The sequence below is a fragment of the Phoxinus phoxinus genome (genome assembly GCF_949152265.1).
Source record: "Phoxinus phoxinus genome assembly, chromosome: 9".
Classification (NCBI taxonomy): domain Eukaryota; kingdom Metazoa; phylum Chordata; class Actinopteri; order Cypriniformes; family Leuciscidae; genus Phoxinus; species Phoxinus phoxinus.
The window spans coordinates 7,429,778-7,453,850 of record NC_136884.1 but is presented as its reverse complement, the minus strand read 5'-3'; the positions used below and the strand labels follow the sequence as shown (position 1 = coordinate 7,453,850).

Genomic DNA, 24,073 nt, shown 5'->3' with positions numbered 1-24,073 from the left:
GTGGAGGTTCTTCATAGAGAAGAGTGGGGAACAGTGTGTGGTATTGACTTTGATATGACTGAAGCTGCAGTGGTGTGTAGAGAGATAAACTGTGGAGAACCTGTAGATGTTCTTGGTGATGCTTATTTTGGACCAGGATTAGGACCAATCTGGACAAATCGCAGGTTATGTACCGGATCAGAATCTACACTGAAGAACTGTGGATCAGTAAAATGGGGGTTTTATCAGTGTGATCATACTAATGATGTGGGAGTCATCTGTTCAGGTAAACTGCTCCAAACCTCAATTCTGTTTTTATATTACTCAAGATCCACCTACCTTAAAGGGATAGTTCACCCCAAAAGGAAAATTCACCCTCAAGTCAGGCCAAATCATTATTACTTTCTTCTGTGGAGCACAAATATGTTTTATTTTCAAGATTCTAATAAGAAACATCCTGAACTGGTAAAGGAGGTTTGTGCATTTTTTTTAAATTATAAAATAATAATATCCAATAGCTTTTGTGTGATTAACAGAATTAAATTTATTATTATTCTTTGCTTTGATAGCATGTCTTAACTCACTTCCATTATGTTCAAAAGAGTGGCCACTGGCCAGGATATTCTTTAAAAAATATATTTTTGTGTTCAATGGAAGAAAAGAAAGTCATTTGAATTTGAATTAATATGGGTGTGAGTTCCCTCACAAACATGCAGTATAGGTGGGTATTTCCCTACCTTTGCCTTGAGACGCGATAGGCTCCAGCATTCTTGCAACCTACATAGGACATGATGACAGAGTTTTTATTTTTGACTGAATTATCCATTTAAATTAATCTTTCATAAAGCATTTAATTTATTTCCATTGATTCCTTTTCAAATGAATAAATAGTTCTGTGTGGTAGAAATGAATGACATTTTAGATAACAAACAAAATACGGTTATTTATCTCTTGCTACTTCAGGTGTCAGGCTTATCGGAAACTCCAGTTGCTCTGGGAGGTTAGAGATACTTGAAGATCAGACGTGGATGTCAGTGTGTGACGCTGCCTTTGACCAGCAGGATGCAGAGGTTGTGTGTAGAGAGCTGGACTGTGGGGCTCCTGTACAGGTGCTGGGAGAAGATGCTTTTGGAAAAGGAGACGCTCAGATGTGGACACAAGAGATTCAGTGCAGAGGAAATGAGTCTCAGATTCACCTCTGTCCAACATCCTTACATAAAAACAGCTGTTCACATGATAATTACCAGGGGCTCTTCTGTGCTGGTAAGAAATGGAATATGAGATTCTTATTATTTTTATTATTTTACCTTTTATGTCTATTCTCTCTCTTTATTATTCTGTCACTTAGATAGAAAGAATGTGCGGTTGGTTGGTGGTAACAGTCGCTGTGCTGGTAGAGTGGAGGTTCTTCATAGAGGTCAGTGGGGAACAGTGTGTGGTGAATTTTGGGATATGACTGATGCTGCAGTGGTGTGTAGAGAACTGGACTGTGGAGAACCTGTAGATGCTCTGGGTGATTCTCAGTTTGGACAAGGATCAGGACCAATCTGGTTGGGTTTTGTGTTTTGTGCTGGATCAGAGTCAACACTGAAGAACTGTGGGACATCAGGTTGGAGCATTCATGACTGTACTCACTATTCAAATGCCGGGGTCATCTGTTCAGGTAAATAATGCTGGACTTAAAAGCATTGCATTTTTTCTACTTGTTACCAATGGTTTAATGTTTATGCAAAATAATATTATGCTTTATGTTGAAAACTTTTGTTTGCATTACATGTGTATTATTTGTTTGTCTACTTTGTTCTGTTATTCATGTAATATAAACAGGCCATAAACCTTCCAGACTTGCTGCTGGGCCTCATCTTTGCTCTGGGAGGTTAGAGATACTTGATGATCAGACGTGGATGTCAGTGTGTGACGCTGCCTTTGACCAGCAGGATGCAGAGGTTGTGTGTAGAGAGCTGGACTGTGGGGCTCCTGTACAGGTGCTGGGAGAAGATGCTTTTGGCAAAGGAGACGCTAAGATGTGGACACAAGAGATTCAGTGCAGAGGAAATGAGTCTCAGATATCATTTTGCTCAATATCATCATCATCACACAAACACAACTGCACCAGTGAAAATAATGTGGGACTGATCTGTTCAGGTAAATTATCAATATTCAGTGTCTCTTCATCGATTCTCTACCATTAAAATGCAAGATATACTGTAATCTTTAATGTATTATATTACAAAACTGTCTTCTCCCAAGTTTTTTTTTTTTTTTTCATTGTTACTGAGTGGTGAATTAATAAATTTTTTTCCTATCAAGATATGTTGTAGGATAAATGTTTTTTTTATTTTGATGTGCCTTGTAATGACAAAAGTTCTTTGCCCAGGCTACACTGATCTCAGACTGATGAACGGTTCTGACTCTTGTTCTGGAAGAGTGGAGCTTCGGTTCCTCAATGAATGGGGCACAGTGTGTGATGCATGCTGGGATATGAGAGCTGCCAGTGTCCTCTGTAGACAGCTGAATTGTGGGATTGCTGTGTCTGTTGTGGGATCAGACTGGTTTGGAGAGGGAAGTGGTGAAATCTGGGCTGATGTGTTTGATTGTGACGGGAATGAAACAAAACTCTCAGAATGTTCCGTCTCTTCATGGAGTCGAGCTGAATGTTCTCATAGACGAGATGTTGGAGTCATCTGCTCTGGTGAGGGGGTTTTATTGAAAAAAAAAATTTACCTTGCAATACCTTAAAATGTCACATCTTTCACTCAGATTCCTCTCTGGCTGTTCATGACGGTCTGGTGCGGTTGTCTGGAGAGAGACAGTGTGAGGGGGAGCTGGAAGTTTCCATCCATCAGGTCTGGAGGAGAGTTCTGCTGGACTCCTGGAGTCTCACTGAATCCTCTGTGGTCTGCAGACAGCTGGGCTGTGGCTCTGTGCTGAACTTCTCCGGCTCCTCTTCATCCAGTCCTGAACACAGTCATGAGTGTGTGACGGGCTTCCAGTGCTCTGGGAGTGAAGCTCATCTGGGGAACTGCAGCTCTCCACAAACTCTCAACTGCAGCTCCACACAACAGCTGTCAATCACCTGCCTTGGTAAGAACAACAACATCTGGGCAGATTCTTCAGTTGTTAGTGATCAATAATGAGTTTTTCTCTCTCTGAATATCAGGTCGCGGGTCCATCAGGCTGGTGGGTTCTGGGGGAGACTGTGCAGGGAGGCTGGAGGTTTTTCACAGCGGCTCATGGGGGACAGTGTGTGATGACTCCTGGGATATTAAAGATGCCCATGTGGTGTGCAGACAGCTGCAGTGTGGAGTGGCCCTCAGTAACCAGCAGGTACCAGCCTGGTTTGGTCCTGGTTCTGGACCCATATGGCTGGATGAGGTGGAGTGTGAGGGGAATGAGACGTCCCTGTGGAACTGCTCTTCTCCAGGCTGGGGGAAACATGACTGTCAACACAAGGAGGATGTAGGAGTCGTATGCTCTGGTAAACATGCTTCTATATATGTGTTTAAATTAAACTTGTAATGAATATAACATTTTAAGAAACTTCAAGTTAACACTTTACAATAAGGTTCATTAGTTAAAGCTGCAATATGTACTTTTTTTTGCCGCTAGGGGTCGCTAACCTCTTACAATAACAAAGGCGTAGATTGATGACGAAAAATTCCAGCAGAATTATGGAACTTGTCGTCAAGCTGATGGATCTAATAATGTTTATGGATGAGTGAATACATTGATGTTTTTAACATGACTGTGGGATAAAGTAGGGCGTGATTGCTAATGAGAGACAGATATCAGCGCCACACGCGAGTCCCGCGGATATAAAGGAATGAGGACATTAATCTACCGCACAACCCGCAAGTGCTGTATTAATACTCACACCAGTGATGCGCGGGTTGATCCAAAATGAGCGGGTGCCTGCGGTCACCCGCGGTTACGAGTCATCCAAAAATATTTTTAATGATATTCGGGTCGCGGTCGGTCGGGTCGTTTGAAATAAAGATGCCAATTAAACCTTTGTAATTTATATAGTAGCTACTAGACACAATAATGTTCTATGAAATACATAGGTCTTACACTTTATTGGCTGAATAACTGCGCTGCGCGAGGATGACGCACGAGCTCAGTCTGCAGCAGAGATGACAGCGGGAAATCCTTATTTAGCTACCTGAATGTTGAGCGCGTTATTAACTTTTGAATAAAAGCTGACGCGGGACAAAATGCCCGATTTCCCAACACGTTGAACTGAGCAATGCCATTGTGCCATTTTAATAGGCTACTTTTAAACGCATATAGCTCAGTAATGTCAGTTTTATGTATTTGCTGAGAGGGGGCGGGGGTTTCGTTGGGAAAGTCGGGGGAGAGACGCACACTTCGATTAGACTGGATAAACACATGCAGCATCTTAATTGTTAAGAAAATGAAACGAAATAAATGAATAAATCAAGCCTTTATTACAAAACACTAGGCTATATCATACAGCATTCAGAAAACTGCGCACCCCTAGTTCCTCCGTCTACGGCCCATGACGCGATGAGCATTTACTAGCTACTTTAAAAAAACGCGGGTCAGGAAGCGGGTCGGTGACTCGGGTACAATATTTTCTTTCTTTTTTTTTGCGGTCCGAGTTGCGGGCGGGTTAGTTGAAAACGTCGGTCGGGTGCGGGTTGTTTATACATTGACCCGCGCATCACTGACTCACACAGGTCAGTTTATTAGACGAATGAAACCTGTGAGGTAATGCAGCGTGGTTTCACTTGATCTACACTATCACACTAAACTGCATTTGAGTGTGTTGAAAGTTATAATTTTATTCTATGTGTTCGTTTGTTGGCTGTATGAGACTAGCAGTAAGATAGATCAACATTAGAATAACATACAGATCATATTCTAACATGCATGTTGAACTATATACCATAGATTAGTTTTATGTACATTTGCTCACCTGTCTAATAAAGTACATGCAAGAGATCTGTCAAGTCGAAGTTAGTCGCAGACATGGAGTTCTCGGCATCTCGAAAACACCACACTGATAATGATCCTCGTTTTAGTTCTCCTTTGTCCCAAAGTCTGCTTGTAATGGTCCATAATGTTTGAACCAAACAACAACAACGTCTGACGCCATGGTTACTATTAATTTCAACATCTACTAATACATTATTAAAATCAAAGGTTGTATTTGTTAACAACTTTAACAACACATTTATGCATCCATAACACTTTTAAAATTAACTTTTTTCCACTTATGTATAGAGTTTAAAGAGATCAGGTTAACTGAGGGCTGTGACGGGAATGTGGAGGTTTTCTACAATGGATCCTGGGGTAATGTGTGCTGGAACCAGATGGATGGAGACACAGCGAGTCTGATCTGTCAAGAGCTGAACTGTGGAAGATCTGGTGTTTTGTCTGATTCTACACCAAGACTGGAATCAGCTCGTAACTGGCTGGATGAAGTCAAATGTCGACCACATGATTCAAATCTGTGGCAGTGTCCATCTTCACCCTGGGGACAGAATGACTGTAGTGAAGATGAAGTGGCCAAAATCACCTGCTCTGGTAAGACTGATGCAATTTCCATCACTAAAAAATAGCAGTAATCCGTTTTTTATTAATTGTGTATATAATATTGTGATTGTGATTATAGAACAGGAGAGTCATGATTCCCATCATTTGTCTTGCTCCACATCTCCATATCAGAGACGGTGTACGGCTCCTACTGTAGTGAACAGTTAAGTTAATTTAAAGTTAACAGTTAAGTTAAAGAACAAGCAAGTTCATTTGATGTACAAAAACATAAAAAATCATAACGGCAATATGTGATGTATGAATGTGATTTTGTTCTGGGTATGCCAAAATGATTTAATATCACAACCCACACATACCCCACTGTAGTTGTTGCTGTTCTGACAGAACTCTGTTGGCCAATAATCTGTTACTTGTCTGTGATTTAGATCATGTTCCTCTCAGACTGAGTGGAGGTTCGGGCCGGTGCTCTGGGAGGCTGGAGGTGTATCATAACGCTGTGTGGGGTTCAGTCTGTGCTGATCTGTGGGACATCAGCGATGCTCAGGTGGTCTGCAGGCAGCTGGGTTGTGGAGACGCACTGAGGGCTGATGGGAATTCAGTCTTTGGTGCTGGTGAAGGTGTTGTGTGGCTGAACAGAGTCGAGTGCAGAGGGAATGAGATTCACCTGTGGGACTGTCCTCTCTCCCTGAAGAAGCACACTGACTGTTCCCACAAAGAGCACGCTGGACTCACATGTGCAGGTCACAGCAACACACTTGAGAATAGTATTCATTTTTACATCCTTTTTGGTGCTAATATTATTTGTGTATTTCATGATTTTGAATGTGTTTGTGTCTGTTTTGCCAGATTTGTCAGTGTCCACTACTTCTGCCACAACATCATCATCTTCTCCTCCAGTTTTTCAAACTCCTCCAGCAGCGTCTCTCTCTGTGCTTGTGGTTGTACTGGGAGTTTTGCTCTTACTGCTCTTAGTACCACTGCTTATAGTGATTCAGCAGAACAGAGTGATGAGGAGAGGTAGGAGAGATCCAGAGACTGTCATATTGTGTCTTATTCAGTGTGTGATCAGTCATGTGTTGTGAACTGACGGCAGGTTTGTCTGTCTACACTCACAGCTCACTCTAAGAGGAGACACAGGACGACGACTGAGGCCGTTTATGAGGAGCTTCATCACAGACCCACTAATAGACAGAGTTTCTTCAGTCAGAGGGGTGAGTAAATGTCATAGAGTCTGATTTGTGGAGATAAAAAGTGTAATCACTTTATTCATTGGCAGGCAGGGCCACATTAATTCACTGGCTTATCTGGGCTTAGGGCCCCATGCTGGGGGAGGGGCCCAGTGATGCTTTAAAAATGTATATATAATTGAAAATTTTAATTAAAATTGATTTACGCATTTTATCAAGTTTTTGCTGTGCTGTTATAGTTTTGTTATTGATATTTGAGTGTGCGTGCATGGCTAGAAGATACGAGCTTGTGAAGTTGTGCATTGAAGTCTTCCATGCTATGCTACCGTTATCTCCTCAGCATCCTCAGAGTAGAGAGTCGACAACACGGTCAGAGACATTAGCGGGGACCGGGGAGGAGATAACACAACAAATATATCCAAATTTTTTTCTTTAAACAATTTCACTGTGCAGCAAAATTAACAGTACAAGTATTGAATGCGACAAAAAATCTGCTTTGGCGAGATAAATAATCAAACAAAGGTTTGGCTTGCTCCAGAACTCAATGAAGCAACACATACACTATGTGAAATAATGATTCCTCGCAGGATTAAGCCACCAAAACGAAAATTCATGATTTGATGCCAGTTTAGACAGAGACTTGGTCATCTTGAGAGACTTATATCCTTTGTTATTTTTCTCAATTATGCAAGAAAAAACAGGGGACACATGGGCTCATAAGTATACATAATAAAAAACTTAAAACGATATATTTAAATAGCATATTTAATATTCAGAAGAGCTAGATACATTTGGTTTGTGATGCATGATGTGATGACTTTGTTTTGTAGTGGAAAAATCATGCAAGAACATAAGAGACTGACAGTAAAATTAATCCATCTCTGTTTTGCTGAATAATTCATGGTCCTAACCTTGAAAAAAAAAAGTTTAAGTCAAAACAATAAAATATCACGTGTATAAAAGTTTAAAAGAATGTACATATTCATAAACATGTATAAAATTTTGAATATAGAAATATGAAATGACGGAAAAAAAGAAATGATCATTTTAAACAGGCGTATAAAACTAAAACCGCCAGTAGGGGGCAGCATTGAATCCTTCATAAACCGATTCGTTCAAAACGGCTTATTCATTCATGAACGAAGCAAGTGACTGACTTTATGAATGGGTCATTGAATCAATCGCTCAACCGATTTTTTTGAAACGTGAATTCTTTCAGGAATGAAACACCACTGTGTGTTGCTCGGAGACACACAAAGGTTTTGCTGTGGCTTTGTTTGGAACTATGTTCATTTGCGAGCAAAACTGTATTACTGCTGTATAAAGTCAATATCACCTTTGTAATCATGCTGATATTTGATAAAACAGCATTCTTGCTGATATGATATTGCATAGCCTAACTAACAAATATAAAAAAGAAGAAAACTCACTCAGGGGCATTTTTTGCACCCATATCTTGAATTTTAGGAGCATTTTTATCGTGGCATTTTTGCCCCAAACCACTGCTATTTTCGAACCTGCTTACCAATATCATGAGGTGAAAATGATCCACACTCATGGGTCAATATACAGATAATAGCATGCAGTTTTGAGGAATGTATGGGTGTGCATGCAGTGTGGGGCTCCTGAGAGTTAAAGCTACAGGGCCTCTGATTGTGTTAATGTGGCCCTGAGCATAGTGGTCAGTAGTAAATCACATAGATCCATTTGTGGGAGTTTTGTGTCAGTTCTGAATCACAAAAACTATTACAAAAATCTATTGACATTTTCGTCAATTAATAAATACTAGACGAAAATGTTATGGAGGGACAATTTGAGAAGAGATCCAGTCAGTACTTATGTTGTGTGGTAGATGCGCACATTTGAATTGTAACGTGCTGATCCGGCAGGACATAAGTTGGCATACACTCAAACGTCTCCTAAAACGTTCAAAAAATTAAACTTTTTGGAGAAAGAGCAGAGCAGAGATAAATCTAAAAAAAAGCGTGATGAGGGGCTAGAAAGTAATATTCAGTTGGTAGTCATATACAATTTCACCGCTAGATGGGAGTAATTCCTACACAATGTAGCTTTAATGTTTTAAAAATTTGCTGTCAAAATTAATAATGAGACAGTGTTTGAGTTATGATTCAAGGGAAGTGGGGATATTGGCTGTTTTGCGATTGTAATCGTGTCTGATGAATCTACTTCTCCATAATAGGAAGTGTCCTTTCAGAAGAACAATATTCTGGGTATGAAGATGCTGATGAGCTTCTTTCAGGTTTGAGGACTCAAATATAAATCAATATAACTCAAATCTAATCTGCTACATACAGAAATGAATGGATGTTAAATTAGTTAAAAACATTCTTTTAGCTGGTTATTAACTGGGTTGAAATTATATAAACCATTCAGCACGTAATAATTCAGTTCTTTCATCTACGCTTTTTAAAGCAAATTCTGCAGTAGGAGCCGCACCTGACTACTCTAATGACATCACCACTGAAGGGTCAAATAAAGGTCAGTGACTTTAACAGATTTCACTAAATTAAATGAACTATTGGGCCTCTGAATAGTAAAAGCAGTTTTTGTTTATTTCCTCCTGGCTGTAAACTCATTTAGAAGAGCAGCAAATCACATCTGAGAATTATGATGATGTAATCACTGTTGGACTGAGATCTCGTGATACAGGTTTATTTCTTATTATCATTTCTTATTATAAAGGTTTGATTTAATTATATTTTATTTAATAAGAGTTTAGTTAATTATACACGGTTTCAAAATCCCAAATTTTGCACATTTAATGGATGCATAAAATTTTTCATTATTTTGTCTATTTTGACTTGCCAGAAAACTATGATGACGTCATCATTGTACGACAATTCTCCAAGGATAAAGCAGGTGTGGGATTCAAATTACTCTCTTAAATTTCATGTTTTTCTGTTTGTTTGTCTTCAAATTATAGTTGCATTTAAACTCATGTAATTAATAATGGACACATTTATATCAGAGGGTGTTCAGGAGGAATATGACGATGTGAAGAATATCAGGGAATATATGAGTGACATGTTTGGTACGTTACTGTCATCTTTTTACCTTACACTGAGTTTGTTTAATTTGTATAATCGGTTTATAATATCAATTTCTGTGATCATGATAGATCATTTAACTTGACTGCCAATATTGATGTGTTCATTTATAATACTTTTAAAGCATATATTGATAAATTAATTTACCCTTGTTTTCTGATAACAGACTATGATGATGTGGAAGAGGAGCCAGGGAAACAGGGAGGGACTTAATAACTGAAACCACAATCACTGCATCAAATCCTTTCAAAGCTTTTACGTTTTCTGCTGAGTTTCAGTGTCTTTGATGCCAATTTGTATTGAAATCTACTAAATCAATTACGTTTAATCAGTTTTTGACTGAAAAATGCTTTGCTCTCATGGCTTTTTCAAAAAGTTTAAATTTCTCTTTCCAGAGGTTTTTACAAATCTCATTGTTTTTGTGATCCCATTGCATTAAAACATTTTTTTGTCAATTTGTTTATAATTGTTATAATATCAGATCCTTTAACTGCTCCAGTCTTTTACTTTTGAATGTAGACCCACCGATGGTGGAAATATATATTTTGCTAAAGAACGTTGGAATGTACTTTGGGAAATAAGTTTACAAACAGCAGCTGTGATCAAGGATCTTTACCTCAAAAGAATGTAGTGACTCTTTGAACTGAGCAGAAGAGCATGTTGTTCACTTTATGTCCTGCAGAGGGTTTTTTGACAGTCAGACACACCCAGCATGCATACATTTGATTGATAATACTTGTTTTATATTTGTCCAATTTTAATGTTTTTTATTATTATTATTGATTTTAATGTTTTCTGATTTGCAATTAAAAACAGACTGATTATGTGCTTATATGTCATTATTACTATATTGTGAAATTGGGGAATGTTGCTAAAAAAAAATTAAACAAACTTTTTTTGTACAAAAAAAATGCAAAATGAAATAAAGGTATATGAAATATTGTATACTGTTATTATTATTTAGTAGTACTTTGATATGTCTTCTCAGTGTTTGTTGTCAGCAGTTAGTTATCAGTGCTTGTATCTCTTCTCTGCAGGTGTCAGACTTTGGCGCTGAATGCACACTGAAGTGTTTTCCCACATTCACTCTCATGACAGTTGGGTGACTTTGTCAGCACTTTATCATGTGTGTGTCTCCTCAGTAAAGTGTCTGTAAGGTGGAGGAGGAGTTCCCGTTCATCAACACTGGCGTTCTCTTGATATGGAGATATTTTGGCTGATTTGTCGTTGTATATGGTCTTGAAGTTTAACTCTGAATGTGATTGGCGGTCGTCAGAAGCCCCTCCCCTCTCTCTACCTTTATCTTTCTCACCAGAGCAGACAAGAGTCTCTTTTTCTTCAGAATTGCTAAGAGAGCTGATGAAAAGTTTGTACTGAAGTGCAGAGCAGAAGAAGATGAAGAGCTGTCTGACAATCTTTCTAATGTCCACAGTCGTCACACTCACCAGTGCAGGTATTTTACCTTCAGTTAAAGGGCCAAACAGTTCCTTTCAACATATTAAATGAAAGTATAGTTTTATGTTTAACATAAGGATCTTCCCGTGTACTATCAATACATTTTGTAATGTTTAATTTCTCTTAGTTTAATTTATATAGATTATTGTTTATATTCGCTTACTGATATTGATTTATTTTATTCTAAAGAATTTGCTCATGGAAGCAATAAATTAGATTTTCACTGTTTCTTTTTTCTGTAATTGCATTAAATGGACTTGTGGTTTGATGTGTTTTAATATTATACATGCAGTTTTTATGACTTCATATTGACTGAAATGCAAAATGATTTTCACACAACAGGACTATTTAAGTGAACTGCAAAAAAAAAGCTGCATAATTTATAAATGTATGGACGTTCATAGATAAATGACTCTTGTGTACAGGTAACGTGAGGTTGGTTGGTAGTAACCGTCTCTGTGCTGGTAGAGTGGAGGTTCTTCATAGAGGTCATTGGGGAACAGTGTGTGATGATGCCTGGGATATGACTGATGCTGGAGTGGTGTGTAGAGAGCTGGGTTGTGGTAAAGCATCACGTGCAGTTGGTGATGCTCACTTTGGACCAGGATCAGGACCAATATGGATGAATAAAGTTAAGTGTACTGGATCAGAGTCGACATTGAAGAAGTGTAAATCAAAACAATGGGGTGTAAATAACTGTGGTCATTCTGAAGATGCTGGAGTCATTTGCTTAGGTAAGACTGTCCAATCTTTTTACTTTAAATGTTTTGTTAACAAAAGAAACTGAACAGAATTAATTTCCTTATCGTAATTTTTAAAAAGTTATAATGTTGTTTATTTATATCATTTAAACACACAGGCCGCCTCCCCAGGCTCATTAATGGATCTCATCTGTGTGCTGGGAGATTAGAGATACTTCAAATAAAGACGTGGTTTTCAGTGTGTGCCGCTTCCTTTGACCAGCAGGATGCAGAGGTTGTGTGTAGAGAGCTGGACTGTGGGGCTCCTGTACAGGTGCTGGGAGAAGATGCTTTTGGAAAAGGAGACGCTCAGATGTGGACACAAGAGATTCAGTGCAGAGGAAATGAATCACACTTTGTGTTCTGTCCTACATCCAACTATTCAAATACACACCATTCCCATGACAATGCTGTAGGAGTAATATGCTCTGGTTAAGTAATATTTTTCTCTTTACATGTATTGCAAACGTAAAGAGATTAAATCCCTTTTCTAAAGAGAAGTAAGTGTCCTTAAACTTTTGTTTTGTTTCAATAACCTGTTATTCAGGTTACACAGATCTCAGACTGTTAAACGGCTCAGACTCTTGTTCTGGAAGAGTGGAGTTCCGGTTCCTCAATGAATGGGGCACAGTGTGTGATGCATGCTGGGATATGAGAGCTGCCAGTGTCCTCTGTAGACAGCTGAATTGTGGGATTGCTGTGTCTGTTGTGGGATCAGACTGGTTTGGAGAGGGAAGTGGTGAAATCTGGGCTGATGTATTTGATTGTGACGGGAATGAAACCAAACTCTCAGAATGTTCCGTCTCTTCATGGAGTCGAGCTGAATGTTCTCATGGACGAGATGTTGGAGTCATTTGCTCTGGTAAACTTATTTGACACCAAGAGCATTATGCTACTGAAAAACTCTTTTTAATATATAGACACTAATTCACTATGTTCTAACATAATTCTTATTTTAGTAAAACATGAGATATTCTCCTCAGATTCCTCTCTGGCTGTTAATGACGGTCTGGTGCGGTTGTCTGGAGAGAGACAGTGTGAGGGGGAGCTGGAAGTTTCCATCCATCAGGTCTGGAGGAGAGTTCTGCTGGACTCCTGGAGTCTCACTGAATCCTCTGTGGTCTGCAGACAGCTGGGCTGTGGCTCTGTGCTGAACTTCTCCGGCTCCTCTTCATCCAGTCCTGAACACAGTCATGAGTGTGTGACGGGCTTCCAGTGCTCTGGGAGTGAAGCTCATCTGGGGAACTGCAGCTCTCCACAAACTCTCAACTGCAGCTCCACACAACAGCTGTCAATCACCTGCCTTGGTGAGAACGACAACATCTGGGCAGATTCTTCAGTTGTTAGTGATCAATAATGAGTTTTTCTCTCTCTGAATATCAGGTCGCGGGTCCATCAGGCTGGTGGGTTCTGGGGGAGACTGTGCAGGGAGGCTGGAGGTTTTTCACAGCGGCTCATGGGGGACAGTGTGTGATGACTCCTGGGATATTAAAGATGCCCATGTGGTGTGCAGACAGCTGCAGTGTGGAGTGGCCCTCAGTAACCAGCAGGTACCAGCCTGGTTTGGTCCTGGTTCTGGACACATATGGCTGGATGAGGTGGAGTGTGAGGGGAATGAGACGTCCCTGTGGAACTGCTCTTCTCCAGGCTGGGGGAAACATGACTGTCAACACAAGGAGGATGTAGGAGTCGTGTGCTCAGGTAAAGTCTCAAACATTTTAGGAATCATTTCAAAGAAATTGACCAGCAGCTGCTACTTTCAATATACAACAATAAAATTATTTTAATGTAGTATTTGGAATCAAATAGTTTTTTAGTTAATTTACAAAAATAAAAATAACTGAATTGAATTTAACATCTTCTATCTAGAGTTTAAAGAGATCAGGTTAACTGAGGGCTGTGAAGGGAATGTGGAGGTTTTCTACAATGGATCCTGGGGAAATGTGTGTGTAAACAAGATGAACAGAGAGACAGCGAGTCTGATCTGTCAAGAGCTGAACTGTGGAAGATCTGGCAGTGAACCCAGTTATTCAGAGGGACTGAGGTCTGCTCCTAATTGGTTAGATCATCTTAAATGTAGAAAACATGACAAAACATTGTGGCACTGTCCATCTTTACCCTGGGGCCAGAACAACTGTTATGATAATGAGGTGGCCAAAATCAGTTGCTTTGGTAAGTCTTAATTTAATGATTTAATCATGATGATTTTTTTTTTTTTTTTTACAGTGCTTTTTTTTTACAGTAAACTATAATCATACGTTGTTAGTAATTTAAATTTTCATCTAAATCTTTGTAATCTCAGAGAGTCCTGAGTCTCCTCAAAGTCGTCTGACATGTTCAGCATCTCCTCACCAGAGACAGTGTTCAAGTGAGTAGGTTATGTTCTGTTAATGAAAGTAATAATATATGCTTGCCTAATTGCTTTATCTTCAAACATATGTATACTTGTGAATTATCTATCTGGTATGATACGTACATTTTAGAGCATGTTCCTCTCAGACTGAGTGGAGGTTCGGGCCGGTGCTCTGGGAGGCTGGAGGTGTATCATAATGCTGTGTGGGGTTCAGTCTGTGCTGATCTGTGGGACATCAGCGATGCTCAGGTGGTCTGCAGGCAGCTGGGTTGTGGAGACGCACTGAGGGCTGATGGGAATTCAGTCTTTGGTGCTGGTGAAGGTGTTGTGTGGCTGAACAGAGTCGAGTGCAGAGGGAATGAGATTCACCTGTGGGACTGTCCTCTCTCCCTGAAGAACCACACTGACTGTTCCCGCAAAGAGCACGCTGGACTCACATGTGCAGGTCACTGCAAAACTCTGACCAATATTAGTAATTTTCACATAATTTTAGAGTGAATAATATCTGTGTATTTGCATGATTTTTAATGTTTGTGTGTGTTTTGCCAGATTTGTCAGAGTCCACTACTCCTGCCACAACAACATCAGCTTCTCCTCCAGTTCCTCAGATAACATCAGTCACTCCTCCACAAACTCCTCCAGCAGCGTCTCTCTCTGTGCTTGTGGTTGTACTGGGAGTTTTGCTCTTACTGCTCTTAGTGCCACTGCTTATAGTGATTCAGCAGAACAGAGTGATGAGGAGAGGTAGGAGAGATCCAGAGACTGTCATATTGTGTCTTATTCAGTGTGTGATCAGTCATGTGTTGTGAACTGACGGCAGGTTTGTCTGTCTACACTCACAGCTCTCTCTAAGAGGAGACACAGGACGACGACTGAGGCCGTTTATGAGGAGATTCATCACACACACAATCACTTCACTCAGAGAGGTGAGGCTGCTGAAATTATCACCATTATTAATAATAATGACAGAACGATTTATAATGTAGATGTGAATAGTCAAAGCGATGAAAGTATTTGTTAATTTTATTTTACCATTCTGACGTTTAATGATTCTACAGGTCTTTTTGACAGTTAAAGTTAAGAAATGTTAATCCTGTTAGGCTTCCTGCTGTTAACCACTGAATTTAGCAGTGCAAACCACAGCGCTGTGTTTGTACTGCAGTCAGTGAGAGCGCACACAGGTGTTAGTGTGAGTTGAGACATCCATGTCAGCGTTTCTGAATGCAGTTTATCATTTAACAACTTTTTGGTTCTAGACTGTAAGAAAAATGTAAAAAACAATGTAGAAAAACAGAAAAGGGACTGATAATTTTCAGAATTTTCAGTTATTTGTACTGAAAATTCCTTCATATTAACACAGTACGTCTTGCCCTGCTGACTTTTCTTAGTGTGTGCTTTATTGGTATGCTTTATTTTCAATTGATGCAGACAACATGGATAAAGAGGCTCCAGAGAACTATGATGTCATTACCGATATACTCAATTGTGAGAATTTTTCATAACAAATTATTACTTCAAAATAAATATGAAGTAAGAGAGCAGATGTCACTTAGTGCTTGTTTATAGACAGTGATGTTATCTCTGTATTTTGACACAGATCACATGAATGAGACCTATGATGATGCCACAACCATGAGAGAAGGTGATTTTTACAATCTAGTTTTTGCATGACAAATATTTGTTTGTTTTGGCATGACAAATATGTATCTGGTGTACATCTTTAGAGGAAATGCTGAAGAATTATGATGTCATCTCTTGTGAACGAGCTGTAAGGGAAGAGTCTTGAGTGGGTTTCAATCAGACGCGTCTTATGTTCACATCTGGCAACCAATTTCATCTAAAACAAATAATTTGTTCACATCTTACTTTTTGTCATTTGCTGTCAGCTCAAGTAGCCACCAGCTTGTGCATGTCTAGACTGTAAATTCTGATGATATTGCAAATTGTTCAGAAATTCATTTTCTTTCTTTTTTAATGAACAGAGAATGTTGAAGAGGAGACAAATGAACAGAAAGAGAGTGTGTGAACTGCCTACAATTGCTGCTTCTACTGTTTCTTCTTATAATGATTTTATGTGCTTTTTATATCAGGTAATATACACTCTTCTGGAAGAAAAAAAGAAAGAAAAAAGGTTGAGGCCAAAAATGGCAAAATATTAAGTGGTCTTTTAATGGTCTTAACCATTTTAATCACAAATTTAGAAATAATTGCACAAATAATGTAGATAAAAGTAACTTTGGATCGAAATAGCCTTCCCCAAATTGCAGCTTTTTACAGGAAAAAGATTCAGTGTTGTTCCACTCAATGTTAATGGCTTCAAACCGGTCATGAGTAGTTGAAAAATGTCTTCGAGTTTATTTGAGTTTATTGTGAGACCAAATATTCCCTGTAGGGTTCAAATCTAGACTCTACGCAGGCCAAAATATGAGCCTGATGGACTTCTCAAGCCACTTCTTGGTTGTCTTTGCAATTTGTCTGGTTGAAAAATAACATCTGGTCATTCCTCTTTAGATAACAACTCTTCATTTGTGGGAAGCAAGCCATTCTGCAATATTCTCCTGTACTTCAAAGCATTAGATGACTTTTCAAAGTGAAGCAGCTAACCAATACCAAAAGCTAAAGACTCCCCACACAATGACACAGTCTCTTCCTGTGTTTCACTGTGGTAGAGATGCATTTATTATTATATTTCTCAGCAGATTTCCGAAGACGAACGCTCTGAACCATCACCACTATATTCTGCCAAAAACTTTATTTTGTATTTGATGTTTTTCTGAGACAGCAATGGCTCTTTAAGTAATGCATTTGCTTACATTTTTGCTAATTTCATGACCAATGATTTGTGACAATTAAAAGCTTATTGTTTTTCTTATTGCTTATTGTATAATCAACATGTTTTATATTAACCTTTTTATTATACTTTTTTTTTTATATATTGCCTAAACCTTTTTATACAACCAGGAGAAATGAAGAAGACTATTTTGTGTCGTATTTTGAGTACCTTCCAGTGGAGAGAGTTTTGGTTCATTCCTCCCGGAAGCCGCTTTTCATTGAGTTGAATTGTAGCGGTCGCTGTCCGTGGTCCTGGAGGAGTGCAGCTAATTAATGCAGTTGTCGTGAAGTGACCAATCAGACGAACCAAAAATAAACAACCTACCAGAGAATAGGTTGAGCTTGATGTAGTATAAATTGCCACTTGATTATCACAAATTGATTATTTTATTTTATTAAAATATTTGGTTGTGCATAGTTCCCCGACTAAAAAATAAATAAAAAATTATAGCCTATCAATAAAGTTAGTCATATGATGGGCCATGCTATATGATTGCATAATGTAGACTTTGTCTAGCCAACAACAACAAAAGATGAAATGTATGAGGTTCGTATCGAGTAGCCTATCATCTGTGAAATGAATACCCATCTTGATCATGTTCTCTCATTTGTAAGTAAATTCAGTGAAGTAGTAAAGTGGGATATTACAGTATACATGTGTGTTGAGGTTTAGGCATAATTTCCTAAAGAAATTCCCCTTAAAAAACCCTCAAATAAAGTGTATGCTCATATTCTGCCATCTTCTGGAATGCAACGGTATGTGTTTGATGTATAGCCTACTAAATGTATAGCCTACCCTTCAATTGTAATATTTAAAATGTAATGATAATTGATTAAAGCATTTTTTTTGTGTGTGTCCATGATTGAGTTTCCATTATCATTTTTCATATAATGATGATAACATATTTCCCTGCAAGTTTCACAAATTACGATCAATAGTAGGCTACAGAGCATCTAAGTTAGCATTTGCAGGGGAGAAAAACCTAAATACCATATTAGCAATACAGATGCGGCAAACTTTTAATATAATTTATCCGAACCAACAAAATATATAGTTAATTATTAACGAGTGTATGGTTTCGATCAAAGTGAATGCGGTCCCTTTAATTGCTGATACGCATGTGGCGCATTTGATTGGTCGAGTTAAGTTTGCAGACGAGGACGACGGAAAGCAGTAACGTTACTTTAACGTTAGTTGTTTAGCAAAATAAAAATATTCAGACGATTTATAACATCATGTATGCTTATTACAAGAAAATGTAAGTTATATTCTGTCTAAAAACAAAACACTTTAAGAGTTGACGAGGCAAAATGAGCGCATTTATGACCGTGACCACACTGATGGTAGCCTAACGTTACTCATCAAGTAGGCTAAGTTACTGTTTACTTTTGACAAACTTTTCATTAGTAATCAGTTAAGTTATGTTAAATAGTGTGTTACTACAACAGAGTAAACAAGAATGAGGGAAGGACTTTCCTTGCCTAAGATTTCAGAGTTTGTTTATCATGCTAACGTTAAATGTGTGTGTTTTGGGATTAGAGTTGTGAATAAAATTGTTATAACTTAACTGCCTTTGTTACCCTGTTTCAGCGCAAGTATTGTCTCTGAAGGAAAGTTCTCCAGATATGAATATACAGTATGGATCTTACAGGTTTGAGAACTTCTCATTTATTTTGTCATTAACAGTTACTGCTATAGGTTTGTTAAGCTGCTTTACTCTGATTTCAGTTTCAAGCTGTTCAATTGCAACATGTAGTTGCCTGTCTTTCTTAAATGTCATTATCACACAATGAATGTTGCATTATTGTAGGCCTACTAATTCTAAATTTGCTCCCCCATCTTATCTTACCTTAATTTTTAAATATATATAAAGTATTATACAGTAGCCTACCGGTCAAAAGTTTGGAACCATTACTATTATTAATGTTTTAGAAATATGTGTCTTTTGCTCATCAAGCCTGCATTTATAAAAAAAAATAATTAAAAAAACAGGAAAAAATAAAACAGTAATATTTTGAAATATTATTACAATTTAAAATGATTGTTTTTATTTGAATATGCTTTAAAATATAATTTATTTCTGTAATGCTGAATGCTGAATTTTCTGAAATTATTCTAATATGCTGATTTTGTCACGGGTGGGTTGTGGAGGATGGAGTGAGGACTCAAGTGCTGAAGTGAAGTAATGTTTAATTAAGTAAAACATAAATCAAACAAACAAACAAAGGAAAACCAGGTCCCACGAACTAATTACTAACTCCAAGAACATGAATATGGCTGGCACAGAACAACACACAACTAAACACCCAGGTGTGACACTGAAGACTGGAGTAATGATACTGAAAATTCAGCTTTGCATCACAGAAATAAAATACATTTGAAAGTATATTAAAAGAGAAAACCATTATTTAAAATTTCAATAATTTTTCACAATATACATTTTTTTCCCTGTATTTTTTTAATAAAATAAATGCAGGCCTGATGAGCATAAGATACTTCCTTCAAAACATTAAAATACAGTAATTTTCCAAACTTTTGACCGGTACTGTATGCTTGAAAGTGACTTGAATTTATGATTTTTCAGCAGCACAATTTCAGCTGCAATTCATGTTTTGATCACAAGGTGGAAACATGTGACTGACTGAGCAAATCAAAACTACTAACATATGTGTGATTGTGATGTCTATATCCTCTTTTCTCTCTACCCATCCTTCATCGTGCTGTATAAGTAAAACACAAACAAAAAACAACAAAATTAATATTGAATTCTACACATTCCTCCAATTGCTGTCCTATAAAACAGTCAAAGAAGTTAATAACTATGGCATTGTTGCTCCGCTATGGTCAATAGACCAGAGCAATACATATATTGTGCTCAAATTATTACAACATCAGTGATGGTCTATTCACTGCAGTTCAGCTGGATGATATTGTGATAAGTGTTACTCGCAAGCAATTAAATCATGAGTGCGCTCCGGCAATAAAGGATGTGTTCTCAAAGAACAGCTGTGACTGACACCAGCTTTATCTTCCGTCTGGTCACCCTGGGAACGCAGGTATACCTATTAAATTCTTACAGAGACTGCAGAAGCAGACGGGGGTTTCCATAGAGACCGCAGGAGGCCAAATCCACAATAAGCAACTCCAAAACTTCTTTACACCCCGCGGCTGGAACATTCCATTAAACTTCCCAGCCTGTAATGAAATAATAGATGAGATGGATGGAGGATTTATAAACAGCTGTTCATTGCATGACCTTTCAAAGTTCAAAGTGATTTGTGCAGAGAGACTTAATTGTGTGTCTATGTTTGTATGAGTTGGGAATGGAGGTTGTTGTGCCGTCTTATATTGGAAGGTCTTTTTGCACATTGCTTCCATACTAATATTTACAGTGCAAGCAAGATATGCATGTAACCCTCCAGCTCACATTGGCCTTCTTATCGTTCTTGGCACCTACGGATGGACCGGCTCAGCACACGCCACTGGCAGGCTTATCTCCGCCGCTCACCAAATTGAGATGGGACCTGTGTCTAGCCGACAGTATCAAACAGCTTTAGCCTGACCGTGAGGGCATCAATCTACCTCCCCCTTGATGGTCCTTATTCTCAGATTTCCAGCCTGTCACCACTCAAGCCAATAGTAGAGCTTTGCCTTCCCGTAATGGACATCAAACTCTGACCACAGATGTTTTGCATGCTGTTAAAAGCCTGATGATTATGTGCCAGATGGTTAGCAGTCTCACTTTAGGGCATATTATGCTAAATATATTTGCTAAATACTTCAAGGCCCCAGAATCACCAGCTTTTTTATGTAGATGAGATTAGAGACAAAATTAGGAGTTTGCAGAGTAGGTGAAGTGATGGCCTGTAGTGTTGTTGCAATGGGTAACATCATGCATGCATGATGGATGAGAAAGGAGGCTATGGAATATCACACTTTAGGGTCCAATTCTGACTATTAACTATGACTTTTGCCTCAAAAAACTCATAATTACTGTTTATCAATGCTTAGTAAGGTAGTTGTTCAGTACTGGGATTAAGGGATGTAGAATATGATCATGCAGAATAAGGCATTAATATGTCCTTTATAAGTACTAATAAACAGCCAATATCCTAGTAATATGAATGCAAATAAGCAACTTGTTAATAGTGAGAATTAGACCCTAAACTAAAGTGTTACTATATATATTGAAATGTGGAAAAAGGTCAGGTTAAATATGTAATGAATAATTTCAGACATTTGCTGTGGGCTTTATCCATTTTTTCTAAACCAAATGGATTGGAAGTTTTATCGAAGGAGTGTTAAACAGCCAAATAATACGATTAATTCAAATTCTGGCACAGCTGTGTAATGGTGTGTGTGTTTTGGTGTGCATGTCAGTGAGAGCAAACTTGGGTTATGTCTCGCAAACAGTGATCTAACTGTGCACAGTTGGCTGCTCCCACACTGACTCTGAGAACATCAAGTCCCAGTCAATGACTCATGATGTATGGAGTGGGCGTCCGAACATTCATTCATAGAAATACCATTTCCTATGGTCAGAGCTTAGCTACTGAGTGCCACTGGGTAATTCACACGGGGGAAAAAGGATATTAATATTTAATAATCATCTGTTTTTTTCCCCATTAGAATCTGTCTGTCTGTTGTTCTGTCCGTCCGTCCATCCATCCATCCATCCATCCATCCATCCATCCATCCATCCATCCATCCATCCATCCATCCATCCATCCATCCATCCATCCATCCATCCATGTCATTAAGTAAGGGTGTAACAATATATCGTGTCACAATATATCGAAATACAAAAATGCATAATTATAATGTATAATTCACCCAAAATGAAAATTACTGTGTGAGAAAAAATTCAAGTTTTCATATTTTTAGTGTCAGTACTACATTAAACTACTATGTGTAATTTATAATAATGCAATGAGGGAACATCTGTGGGTCCTGATAATGCCAAATGTCTTATGTTACCAGTAAAAAGTGGCCTACATTATTTTAAATATATCTAGTCAGTGACAGAGTGCATGCTGCTTATTTGTCTAAAATAATAAGAATCATGAATGTTTTTATTCTGGTGTCAACATTGTCCTGTGCATTAGGTTATCAGCACCCAAGCCTATTCATGTGCACCCGCAATGTAATATAAAATTTAGCATTTTAACCAAATACATTGTTTGTTAACCTTTTATCATGTCTTGGAGTTTCACAATAATATCGTATCGTGATATGTCTCGAGTCGTGACATGAGGGTATCGTTAAACCCCTACCATTTAGTATTACAAATAGCCCATTTGTGTGCTTCTGAGAGCAGGACAGTGTGTGCAGACAGCAGGAGAGAAACATGGGGCTGTATTTACCATGATGGCTTACTCTTCATCGATCACATAATGAATGTCATCATTAAAATTCACCATCACGTTTCTTTGTTCTAGCTAGCAATTTACGACAGCATTCTCAGATTAGACTCAGTAACGGGAATAGGCAACCAATCCAAGACTATGCTGACTGACTGAATGCAACGTGTTTGGATTAAAAAAACGGTTTTAGTGCTGCCGACGTGAAGTGATTGCGAGTCAAAGTCAAATGTATAATTCCAGGGAATTAGAGCTGGGGCTCTGTAAGTGATAGGGATGCTGTCATAACACATACGGTGGATGCCTTCACAAATCCCAGAGAAGTAGCCTGGATAGGGCACATGCTAAATAAATTTGGAGATGTCTTAAAATGTACCTGCTTTACTAGAACATCATTAAAGCTGAAGTGTGTTACTAAATGTAATTTAAAAATAAAGGCTAGCTGGGATGCTCAAACAAACACTGTTGTCTTTGCATATTATGATCAAATGTTAAAGAGAAAATATTGAATATTTCAACATTAAAAAAAGACACCTCAGCATTAAACCCATTTTAAAAAGTTTGCTTTTTATATGTCGATCATTTTCAAAAAGCTGGATGATGATTCCATTATACAGTATATTTGATCACGCCTTTGCACTGCATTCCTATTTGAACTGTTTCCCCCCCCTCCATACACACACAAATGAACCCGTCTTGTTTATTCATGAGTTTGTATGCATGCGTGTGTGTGTCAAACATCATCAGCCAAGAGAGCTCTAATGAAAGATGATTTCTGCACTCTGATCCAAGGGGCAAAATGTCTATTTCTGGTTCCTCATATCAATACACATCCACCTCCGGCACCTCTGTCAGTGGCTTGGAAAGTAGGCGCTGCATTTTATGTGTGCGAAAGCCACAGTTTCAAGAAATAAAGACGTTATGGATTAAGTTTACAACAAACAGCAGAATATTCGTTGAGAACAGTGATAGAGATTATCTGAGCAGTCACATAGTGGTAAAACTTGTAGTAAAAAATTATACTTAAAAATAGAGTTTCTGCTTATATTCAATATATTATAGGCATATACACTGTATATTCACCATATTTATGTATAAATCATATTAAGTGGATGTGTACAGATGGCAAAAGGTGATGTCCAGAGGATATATTTGGGATATTTGTTTTTAATGACCCTTGCCTACAAGTTTGATTAAATCATCAAAATATGATGAGTATGTTATATTGGGAAGAACAAAACACTGAGCTTAACAAAATGATTTGACAAAAAAACAAGGCAAACTACACCTTATGAAAAATGGGTTTTATTTAACTATGCAAACATGTGCATGCATTGATTACAGTATAATCAGTTATTAATATTTTGTTGGTTCTGGCTTGTTTTTGATTACAGCAGCAGTTCTCCTTGGCATTACTCAATAAGTTTTGCGGATGTGTCGTGCATTATTTCTTTATATGACAGCCTGTCCAAAAATGTTGTCTGCACAATTTGGCATGTTTTCTTGCATTATTATAAATAAAACAATTGACTCCAAGTACATCTGTGCAATATTACAGAATATTTAACCAATTTTAAT

General features: G+C 38.1%; 2 protein-coding genes and 1 long non-coding RNA gene across 4 annotated transcripts in view; all 3 read left to right on the top strand.

Moving 5' to 3' along the window:
* Positions 1-1,010: 1,010 nt before the first annotated feature.
* LOC307004036 (scavenger receptor cysteine-rich type 1 protein M130-like) lies at positions 1,011-17,558 on the top strand. The gene is made up of 25 exons (XM_079622977.1): positions 1,011-1,236; positions 1,328-1,588; positions 1,807-2,124; positions 2,357-2,671; positions 2,740-3,102; positions 3,140-3,457; positions 5,227-5,529; positions 5,618-5,677; positions 5,925-6,239; positions 6,346-6,516; positions 6,615-6,710; positions 11,635-11,943; positions 12,069-12,380; positions 12,497-12,811; positions 12,933-13,256; positions 13,333-13,650; positions 13,819-14,121; positions 14,252-14,317; positions 14,433-14,747; positions 14,852-15,046; positions 15,145-15,228; positions 15,731-15,787; positions 15,900-15,944; positions 16,285-16,392; positions 16,814-17,558. Exons 1-24 carry the CDS (start codon positions 1,128-1,130, stop codon positions 16,326-16,328), a joined length of 5,316 nt encoding a protein of 1,771 aa, XP_079479103.1. The 5' UTR covers positions 1,011-1,127; the 3' UTR covers positions 16,329-16,392; positions 16,814-17,558.
* LOC307004291 lies at positions 9,196-10,113 on the top strand. Its single transcript, XR_013798974.1, has 4 exons — positions 9,196-9,356; positions 9,516-9,566; positions 9,676-9,738; positions 9,921-10,113. It is a non-coding gene; the product is annotated as an uncharacterized lncRNA (long non-coding RNA).
* A 1,186-nt stretch (positions 17,559-18,744) lies between the features above and the next one.
* The window catches only part of ppfibp1a (PPFIA binding protein 1a), a 76,280-nt gene continuing 70,951 nt past the window's right edge, over positions 18,745-24,073 (top strand). For both annotated transcript variants that reach the window (XM_079622662.1, XM_079622661.1), the window contains exon 1: positions 18,745-18,786. The gene's annotated coding sequence lies outside the window, so the exon portion shown is untranslated. The remainder of the gene's footprint in view (positions 18,787-24,073) is intronic.

What these genes read in the sequence shown, in the direction of transcription:
- LOC307004036 (XM_079622977.1), top strand. Translation starts at nt 1,128, where the DNA reads ATGTGGACACAAGAGATTCAGTGCAGAGGAAATGAGTCTCAGATTCAC. An exon ending in GCTGTCAATCACCTGCCTTG is followed by an intron (nt 13,257 to 13,332) that starts GTGAGAACGACA and finishes TCTGAATATCAG; the next exon opens with GTCGCGGGTCCATCAGGCTG. An exon ending in TGTAGGAGTCGTGTGCTCAG is followed by an intron (nt 13,651 to 13,818) that starts GTAAAGTCTCAA and finishes TCTTCTATCTAG; the next exon opens with AGTTTAAAGAGATCAGGTTA.